The sequence below is a fragment of the Eschrichtius robustus genome, chromosome 11 (genome assembly GCF_028021215.1).
Source record: "Eschrichtius robustus isolate mEscRob2 chromosome 11, mEscRob2.pri, whole genome shotgun sequence".
Taxonomy (NCBI): Eukaryota; Metazoa; Chordata; class Mammalia; order Artiodactyla; family Eschrichtiidae; genus Eschrichtius; species Eschrichtius robustus.
Genome location: NC_090834.1, coordinates 106,400,599 through 106,410,304, shown reverse-complemented (window position 1 = coordinate 106,410,304; position 9,706 = coordinate 106,400,599). Strand labels below are relative to the sequence as shown.

General features: G+C 61.0%; 2 protein-coding genes across 5 annotated transcripts; one reads left to right on the top strand and one right to left on the bottom strand.

Annotated features, from left to right (window-relative positions):
- Positions 1–3,411: 3,411 nt before the first annotated feature.
- PPP1R14B (protein phosphatase 1 regulatory inhibitor subunit 14B) lies at positions 3,412–5,769 on the top strand. Its single transcript, XM_068555986.1, is given in 6 exon segments — positions 3,412–3,483; positions 3,486–3,592; positions 3,594–3,875; positions 4,906–4,989; positions 5,304–5,336; positions 5,429–5,769. Coding segments are annotated over 6 exon segments (609 nt in total). The 5' UTR covers positions 3,412–3,449; the 3' UTR covers positions 5,498–5,769.
- A 397-nt stretch (positions 5,770–6,166) lies between these two features.
- FKBP2 (FKBP prolyl isomerase 2) lies at positions 6,167–8,921 on the bottom strand. Of its 4 annotated transcripts, none has more exons than XM_068555987.1 (6): positions 8,796–8,921; positions 7,381–7,549; positions 6,946–7,058; positions 6,780–6,826; positions 6,396–6,431; positions 6,167–6,306 (listed from the first exon to the last, which is right to left on the bottom strand). In XM_068555987.1, the coding sequence occupies exons 1-6, from the start codon at positions 8,855–8,857 to the stop codon at positions 6,245–6,247; spliced, it is 489 nt and encodes a 162-aa protein (XP_068412088.1). In that variant the 5' UTR covers positions 8,858–8,921; the 3' UTR covers positions 6,167–6,244. The 4 variants fall into 4 exon arrangements, with proteins under 4 accessions (XP_068412088.1, XP_068412090.1, XP_068412091.1 ...); XM_068555989.1 differs by lacking the exon at positions 8,796–8,921 and adding an exon at positions 8,393–8,462; XM_068555990.1 differs by lacking the exon at positions 8,796–8,921 and adding an exon at positions 8,206–8,229.
- Between the last annotated feature and the right edge of the window lie 785 nt (positions 8,922–9,706).

Below are 9,706 nucleotides of genomic sequence, written 5' to 3'. Positions count from 1 at the left end.
CTCAGAGACTCAGGGACTACGGGGTCTCATTGGGCAGAGCCATGCCGGGTAGAGATTGGCCTCTGCTCCCGCTGACTTGGGTTCAAGTCTACCGGCAGAACCTCGTCTCTCTGTGCCTCAGTCACCTTGTCCAGAAGGTGAAGGTTGTCAGAGGATGAAATAGTCAAATGAGTATGAGATGACCCCTAGGTGTAGACAGCTGGATCTCTAAGGAGTGAGAGCAGGCTGTGGGGACAAGGGGGAGGAAGGAGGAAAGGGCATGGATCAGCTCTGGGGCAGGGGGCTAGCGGGGCCTAGAGTTTAGGGGTAGAAGCTCTAGGCAGCAGCTCCTTGGAAAACAGGATGGGAGCCTGCTTCCTGGGCCTGAGCCCCTCCCCCTCTCCCTCCACCCCTGTGTCTCCCTAGGCCAGGGCAACCCCCATTAGAGGGCTTCTTCCTCCTCGGACACTTTCTTGCAGCCTTGGTAATGGTAATGGAGTTTCTCGGCAAGCAGTAAATGGTGGAAGGAAGGCAGCCTTTCCGGCCTCTACCCTTGATTAAAGGAGCGGTCTCAGCCAAGGGACCCTCCCTAGGGCCTCTGCTTTGAGGAGGTGCTGAAAGCAGCCTTAGCTGCCCTCTGGTGGAGGGGGGCCAGGATCCCAAGAGGGGTGGGGCTGGGGAGGCCACAGCCTGAGGCTGGAAGGATGAAGAGCAGCAGCGGTGACAGGTTCAGACAGGAGAGCAAGGGCTGGGATATGGTCTTGGAGCCCTGACCTCAGCCCCAAACCACCAGAAGTCAGCAGAATCTGCCCCTCTGAAGAGGATCAGGGCAGGTAAGTGACTTGCCCAGGGCCTCGAAGCCTAGGGCAGAGGCAGGATTTGAACCCAGTTCTTCCACTCCAAGGTTCTGTGCTGGGCAGCCCAGCCTCCAAGACAGCTGCAGGCCATCATGGCCACCTGCACTAACTGTTCACAGGGTAGGCGGCCATGGGAAGGGACTGGATGTGCAGGGGAGTCAGCCCCAGGAATCTGGGAGTGCCCTGGGGGGTAGCACAGGAGGTGGAGAGAGGGAGAGTCAGGAAAAGCATCCCTGGCTCTTCCCTGTTCAGCCTAGAGAATCCTCAGGGGACCCCTGAAATTTGGACATGACCGGAGGCCTTCACACCAGCCTTGAGGGGAGGAGGGACAGGAAGATCATTGCTCAGGGTCATAGCATCTGGGGGGTGCAGAGCTGTGGCTGGTACCCAGGTCTTCACCGCCAGTAGGTTTCACTCCCACAACAAGCTATGGTATATCCTCTCTTGTAACTGTGAGCTCCCCAAGGCCTGAATCAATGCTCCAGTTCAGAAAGAACAGACCCGCCCCAGTGGGGTGAGGTGGGGTGTGGTGGGGAATTTGGACGTGGGTAAGTTGCCTCTCCCATCAGGCCAAGCTCAGAGCCAGAGGCCAGGCTGGGGATGGGGCTCTCTTTGAAAGAGTGGGTCCTGCCTAATCCGCAAGAGCAGGGTCAGTCCTTCCCTGGCCCCCCAGGCTGGCCAAAGGGAGGCTAAGGCCAGAATGGGGGCTGGAGAGGGAGGAGGTGTCAGCCCGTCACCGAGCCACATTAACCTGCCCCCTACCCTGGCCTGAATCCCACCACCACCATCACCACACACACCATTCTCAGCAGCGCCTTCTCATTGTCTATTCTCCGCAGCTACAAGGTAAGCCTACAGTCCTAGGTTTGAGTTTGTTTGCAGCACCAGCTGTGTGACCCTGGGCCAGTGTCAACCTCTCTCTGAACTCCACCTACTGCAGAGGACTTCTCTGGCATCCAGAGAGAGGGTGTCTGTGAGGGGTTGGGACTTACTGCCTCTCAGACCCTGAGACTCTGGTTGGGACTGCAGAGGGTGAGCCTGCTGTCTGTGGAAGTATCCCAAACAGAGCTCCACAGCCTTGTGCAGTGGTATGAGTAGTGATTTTGTGTCAGGGGACCTGGGTATACAAGCTGAGCTCCATCTCTATCTGGCTGTGTGACTTAACCCCTGTGGTTCAGTCCTTGAATCTTCCATGCACTTTCCTATTTAATCTTTGCCACAGCCTTCAGAGGAAATGGATGCACAGAAGAAGCCATTCATTCCTTCATTCGGTCATTTGTTCAACCAATAGTTATCGAACACCTACTATGAGTCTGACCTAGGTGCTGAGAGTTCAAGAGTCAGGTAATTTGCACGATGCATGTGGGTTTGAAGCCCAGCAGGCGCACTCAGCCATGGGCATCAGCAGTAAACAAGGTCCAGACAGGTCTCGGCCTCATGGAGCTCATAGTTGAGAAATGGGAGACAGACAATGAACAGATGAATGAGAGACACTATTTAAAAATATGGAAAGTCAAAGCAGGTGCGGGAATGAGACGCACGGTCGGCTTAAGAGAGGTGGGCCAGATAAGGCGCCTGTGAGATCTGAAGGACAGAGGAGGCCGCAGGGCGAGGATCTACCGGAGAGCGAGTGAGGTGCCCTCACACTGGAACCGACTATGTGGAACCGACCGGAGGAACTCTCATTAGGGTCAGCTGTTATTATCTTTATTATCGTGAGTACCGGCTCCCCCACTTCCCAGCTCTTTACGCCTCAGTTTGTACACAAAGAGGTTGCGGGGTGCAGAGAACCGCGCCCTGTGGAGACCAGCCCTACGAGAGCGCTCCAAACAAGTTCTGCGCTTCCAGGACCCGGTTCCGCTCCAGGGGAGGGGCGGCCATGGGGGCCGGACCCTGGGGACTACATTTTCCATAATTCCGTCCCCCGCCGCCATCTTGGCGGGTGGGCGGTGGCTGCCTGGGGTCTGGCCCTTGAGGCCGCCCGGATGGCTCAGCTCACCCCCAACCTAGGCCTCCATCACGGGGGGCGCGGAACCCCGACGAGTAGGGCGTCCGGTGGCCTGGGCAGCGCCTGCCCGCCTTCTCCACTCCTCCACCCCCGGGCGTCCGGCCCACGTGTCCGTCCGCGCGAAGAAGCCTGCTCTTTACCCGCTGGCCAAGGGCCTGAGGACCCAGAAGTCGGGGGCTCCCACGTCTCTTCCTCGGACCTCTGTCCTGTATACAGTGCCCACTCCCCTCCATTCTCAGGCGTCCCCTGTTTTTGCTTCAGTGAGGTCAGAACACTAGGTTCCCCGCAGGAGCGCAAATCCGGCTACCGGACGCTTCGAACGCCTGGGCTTGGGGCAGGAAGGTTAAAAGGGATAGCGGACAGCTAGGTCCAAACCTCTAAGGACTAGACCCTCTCCTAGCCCCTGCCCGGGGGCGGGGTAGAGGTGAGGGGCCTGCTGCAGGACTGTCCCTTTAAGGGGGTGTGGTCGGGGGGCGGGGGAAGCGATCGAGACAGAGAAAGCGGCTTCGGCTGCGGCGGCTCGGGCGGCGGCCGCGGGGGACAAAGGGCGGGCGGATCGGCGGGGAGGGGGCGGGGCGCGGCCAGGCCAGGCCCGGGGGCTCCGCATGCTGCAGCTGCCCCCGGGCGCCCCCGCCGCCGCCCTCGCCGCGGAGCCGTGCGGAGCCGAGCTCACGAGCTAACCCGAGCCAGCGGCCCGGAGCCAGCCGGCGGGCGTCCCGGAGGCGGCGGCGCAGGGAGGGGCCCGACGCGCGCACGTGGCCCCGGCGGCCGCCATGGCGGACAGCGGCCCCGCAGGGGGCGCGGCGTTGGCGGCTCCGGCCCCTGGACCCGGGAGTGGCGGCCCAGGGCCCCGCGTCTACTTTCAGAGCCCCCCTGGGGCTGCAGGCGAGGGCCCTGGCGGCGCGGACGACGGGGGCCCAGTGAGGCGCCAAGGGAAGGTCACGGTCAAGTACGACCGCAAGGAGCTACGGAAGCGCCTCAACCTGGAGGAGTGGATCCTGGAGCAGCTCACTCGCCTCTACGACTGCCAGGTGTGTCCCCCACCCTGCGCCGACACCCTAAAATCGGTCCCGATTCGGGCCGCCTGGGAACCCCACCTTGAGCCCGCCTGTCACCCGGAGTCAATGGGCGCTCCGCTTCCGCGCGCTCCCCAGCTCTCCGTACTCCCCGCCCCCAATGTATGTTCTTTCTTGTCTGACCTAAGTCACTCCTTTCTTATCTGCTGCCTTAGACAGGAGACTCGGAGATTGTCTGGGCTGGCGGGGAAAGGAGAGCTACCTATTGCCTGCTAGCCTAGACTGGTTAAAAGGCGCTAGCTAGCCTTGAGTGGTGGTGGTACGGGTCTTGCCTATTCTAATGGGCTAACCTGGAGCTCCATCTTGCCATGGGGGGTAGGGTAGCCCACTCTCTGGGTTCTAGTTCTCCACCCTATGACTCCTTCCTTGATCAAATGGTGACTCAGTCCCTGGGGGGCAGGGTGGAGGAGTGGGCTTGCCCTGTGCTGCCTACCCTAGTGCAGCCCTGGGATGCAGCTGACTCCAGACCAGAGAGATGCTTCCTGGGGGGGGAGGGGTGGCAGGCACCCCCTCCCTCAGCAAAGCATGGGCTCTTTGTTTCCCCTTTACCAGGCCTGGGTCCTTCCCACTGACCCCTCACCCTTCACTTCCTCCTCACTCCTGGGAAGCTGTGACAGGTGTTTGGGGGAGGGGAAGGGGCTGTGATGAGTTGGGACAGCTGGCCCCACCTGTGCTCTGGTTGAGATGGGGGGCCCGGAAGTTGGGGAGACACATCTGCAGGGTTCCCAGCCCAGGATCCCCAGCCCTAGCTGTCTGGCACCCAGGGTGCCCAACTGGCAGGGACAGGAAGCTCCCCCCCCTCATTGGGCAGTTTGCCTTGGCACAGGCCTGATCTGTTTTCTCCTCGGAGCAGCTGCCGCTGTCTGCTGGGCAAGAGGGCTGGCTCATCTGCAGTAGGGCAGGGGCCTCAGCCAGAGAGCCCCTCTCACACCCTCTCTCCCAACTCAGGCCCTTGTCTCTCCCTCCTCCCCCACCCCTACCCCAGGAAGAGGAGATCCCGGAGCTGGAGATTGACGTGGATGAACTCCTGGACATGGAGAGCGATGATACCCGAGCTGCCAGGGTCAAGGTGAGAGGGGTTGGGGGGCAGCAGGGCCAGGTCAGGGGAGCAGGGAATAGAGGGGTGCCTGGAGGCACTGCCCCGTGGGTAGGCAAGCCTCTGGAGCCAGGCCTTCTTTGGTCTGAGTCAGCCAGTTCGGTGACCTTCCTGGGCTCAGCTTCTGGCTCCGTCAAATAGGGCCAGTGGTACTTGCCTAGCTGTTCAGTAGCTGTGGCATCTCCTGTGCCTCAGGGTGGCCCCAGTGCCTTGCAAGAGGGTATAGGTGAACTTTAGGCCCGTGTTCTAGAGACTCATAGTTATACTTTTCCCCCATGCCCCATTAGGAGCTGCTGGTTGACTGTTACAAACCCACTGAGGTAAGGAGGTGGTTTCCCCAAAGGGTGGGGTGAGGAGCCTGGGGTCCTGTCATCTTGGGTTCTGGTCTCCCTAATGTCCTCCCTCCCTCCAGGCCTTCATCTCTGGCCTGCTGGACAAGATCCGGGGCATGCAGAAGCTGAGCACACCCCAGAAGAAGTAAGGGTCCTCGACCCAGGTGAACGGTGGCTCCCACAGGACAATCGCTGCCCCGCAACCTCGTAGCAACAGCAATACCGGGGGGCCCTGCGGCCAGGCCTGGTGCCATGCGCAGTGCTCCCCGTGCCCCTGGCCCAGGGGCCTCTTCCCTGCCCCCTCAGTTTTCCATTTTTGGGGTTTTTTATTATTATTAAACTGACGGGACTTTTTGTGTTTTTATATTGACTGCGGCGCGGGCCCTTTAATAAAGCTAGGATATGCCTTTGGTGCAGTTAACAGGCTCGCCTGGTTTCTTTTAGGGGGGACACACTGCTCTACAACTGCTGCCAGCTCAGCTTCTCCCCAGGTGACCGCAGGCCTTCCTGAGGGCCACGTAGCCATGGCGATAGCCCAGTGCTGGCTCCCAGACCAGGATCTGGAAGTGGCTGGGGAGTTGGGGAGGAGCCGTGTTGCTACTGGCAGGCAGGAATACTCCTTTTTCCCTCTGGACAAGGGCCACCACGTCACCCAGGGTTTGGCCATCGTGACCTCCATGCCACTGAACCTACTAGACCCCAAGGCTCTGCAACCAGGAAAGGAGAGGGAGGGATGGGGGGAGGATGAGGGAGAGGGAAGGCTGAAGCTGTGGTTTCTTAAGTCTCCAGGGCCCACAGACAAACACAGTCTCACTTCATGGGCTTTAAAGTTTTTTTCTTTCTTTAAACAGTCTGGTCCCTGATGGGGGCCTCTCCACCACCCCTCCCCAGTTTGGCTACAGTTCTGAACGTCGCTCGATTTTGAGCAGCTCCACCTCGAACACCAAGGTTGCACCGCCTGCAGGGGAGAAGTGGGATCAGAATGAGAACCAGGGCCACAGGGAGATGGAATGGGTGCAGGAGATGGGGGGCAGGAAGGTTTATTACCTGGAATCTTTGGGGGAGCTCCCCGCTCTCCGTACCCTGCAAAGATGCACAAAGAAAGTGAGCCGTGGCCAGGCAGAGTGAGGTGTTCTGCAGACAACGAGGCTGAAACCAAGCCTCTGCCCATCCCAGCACAAGGCCAGAAATGGAAAAGGTGTAATGGATTTGGGAGGGGGCTGCTAAAGGTCTTGTAGAGGGCAGAGAGTGGGCACCAGAGCCAAGCGTCCCAAGGGTCTTGCCCTGTCCTCGCTGCTGGACACAACTAGACTTGGAAGTGGCATGTATTGAATGGATTGAGTGGAGATCAATGCAGAGGCTGAACCAGTCTTCACCCTTACGTAGATATAACCCTGAACTCCTTATCCCCACTCAGGAAGGGCCTCTTACCTAGCTCTGATGGGATCACCAGCTTCCGCTTTTCCCCCTCACACATCCTGTAGGACAACACATGTTCAGCATGTGGCAGCACCCAGGCTCCCTGCCCCCACCCCATACCTGGAGCTTGCCTCCCACAGTTCACCTCCTGGACCACAGCCATGGCCCCTCGACTCACCCTAGGAGCCCCTGGTCCCAGCCCTTGATGACCTGGCCCGTGCCCAGGGAGAAGACAAAGGGCTGGTTCTGGGGCAGGCTGCTGTCAAACTCTGTTCCATCTTCCAGCTTACCCTGTGAGACCATGGGAAGGCCAGTGAGGAGGAGGGTCTGCTCTGACACCCCCACCCCCAGGTGCTCTTCCCATCAAGGTGGCAGCCCACAGCACTGGCGGCCATAGTCCTAGAAAGGGACAGCACCTTGGGCAGCTCACAGTACATTGCACTGCTTGCTGGTGCCAATTGGGATTAGACAGTGAAGAGCAAGATAGGATCATGCAAAGTAGATGAGACTTGCCCAAGGGTCACCCACCTCTTGGCAGACAAACCTGGCTCCCAAGTCCTTTCTGGTCCCCGGAAGGCCCACCCACCCACAAAAGCTCCACTCCCTCACCCACCGTGTAGTGCATGTGCAGGACGTCCCCTTTGCGTGATTTGATGGGACAGTGGTCTACCCGTTTCTTGACTCCGATCTGCAGCTTCCGTTTGCCCTCGGCCCCGGCGGCCGTGACCAGGGCACTCAGGCAGATGGACGATACTGTCAGGACCCAGCTCAGCCTCATGTTTCTGCGGGGACAGACCCCGACCAACCAACCGGGGGAGAGGAACGGGAGGGCATGGAATACGGGCAGGTACCAGGAGGATTCCACCCCACCGTACCTTGCCTGCCCCTGGGGATCCCCTTGTCCCGGGTCACCGCCCCCTCCCCCAGGCTCCGCGGCCACACTTACCAGTCCAGTGAGAAGGGGGCTTGCCCGAGGACCCCAGCAGCGGGGGGAGGGGGTCAGGGGAGGCCACAGCAGCCAGGGTCCAGCCCCTTTGCTCACCCCCTGCCCTTCCGTCCCTCCCAGTCCCCAGCTCTGCTCTTCACTTCCCCCCCGTCCCTTTCCGCAAAGTCCAAACCTTATCTGGCTGCGCAGCAGTTGCCCCAACCGGGCGACCCCATTCACGCCACACCCAATTGCCTCCCGCCCAGCACACCCACACCTCTGCGGCTGCCGCAGGGGGTCGGCCCCGAGGCACCCACACGTCGCCACTGGGTGGCTCCGGGGAGCCCCTGTCCTCCGGGGGTACCCCCCAGGCTGGTCCTGTGCCTCCGCCCGAGGCGCCGCCCCAACTCTGAGCCCTCGGGGGCCTGCGGGGCACCCACACTGGCCCCGTGTCGGGTGGCCGCCGAGCCCGCTCCACCCACACCACCTCTCCCGGGGGAGTTTTCGGCCTACCGCGTCCCCAGGCACGGCCACCACGGAGACCGCCCCCGCGTGGACGCCCCGGGCCATTACCTGGGCCTACCCCTTCGCTGGGCTCCTTAGCCCCACCCTTTAGAGGGCGTGGTTCCGCCCCCGGCCCTGTAGTCCCGCCCCCGACAGGACTAGACCCTTTTTCCTGAACTGTAGCCACGCCACTCACCGGCTGAGGCCGCGCCCCCGGTGCCTGGGCTCCTTCCCCCTCGGTCTCCAAACCCGAGGCTTCTCCTTCCGCCTGTTCCAGCTCCTCCTCCAAGGGCCGGTCTCCGTCCCTCACCAGTCCTAACCCCGCCCCCCGCCCTGGAGCTCCGCCTTCCACCGACACAAGCTCAGAGGTCCCGCCCGTCTCCGTTCCACGTCCCGCCCCGACTCCCGGAGCCCCGCCCCGTGAGGCGTGAGAACCCTCCCCCTGCGGCATCCCCAGACAGCTCTGACCCCAACCCTCAATTTCCTCGTAACCTATCCCTTGTTGACACTCAGAGCCCCGGCCCGCTCCTGCCCCGCCTGATCCAGCCTGCCCCCTTGCACCCCGGCTCCCCACAGCCCGGGCTGTGGCCCCCGCTCACCTCCTCGCCGCGCCCCCGGAGTCAACCCCAGTCGTGCTGCCGTCTCTGCGCAGGCGCGTCATCGTCGCCACCAGACCCGGCCACGCCGCCCGCCCTCATTGGACCGTGCGAAACCCGCGGCCACACGCCCGCCTGGGCGGCCTTCTCTAGCTCCGCCCCCCGCGCCGCCATGTGACTTATGCGTCATGTCCGGTGGCTCTGTAGTCCATAAGGTTAGGTGAAAGTGACTTCTGAAAGGGCCGAAGGCACTTCCGGTCGAGGTGAAATTAAGGTCAGGTGGGCGCGGGTTCGCGGAGGGGGTCTTGAGACGCCATTTTATGTCGCCCCCAGCCTCTCCCACGGCTCTCCTGTTTGCCCCTGAGCCTCTTCAGGATCCACAATCCTCAGTTACTGTGGAAAGAGCCTGGTTTCAGAGTGAGCACTGGGTTTGAATCCAGGGTCTGCCACTCATTGACTAGCTGTGTGACCTTGAGCAAGTTCCTTGGCCTGGTAACTCGGGCTTGATAACATCCACCCCGCAGGGCCCCTGTAGGATTGCTGCAAGTGATGTGCACTGCCAGGCCCTGGTCCACGGCGAATGCTCTCCTTTTTTTCTCTCCCAGCGTACAGGCCTGCCTCTACCTGCTGCACAATGACCCCTGAATCACGACTGTAATGGTCTGGCTGGGTCCGTTCCCCAACCGGACTTATTTCCGGGCGCCACAGCACCCAGGAGTGAACATCTGTCCATTGAAGTAATGAACCTGCAGTTGGGAGGCAGCTAAACCTAAGTTGAGTGTTAGGGAGAGAGCCGACCTGAGGCCAAATCCCCAGGTCAGTCAGACTTTTCGAGCCTATTTCCTCAACTGAAAAAGGAAGATAATTACATCACTCAGAATTGAGGACTCGGCGAGAAGGCACATACGGGGCAG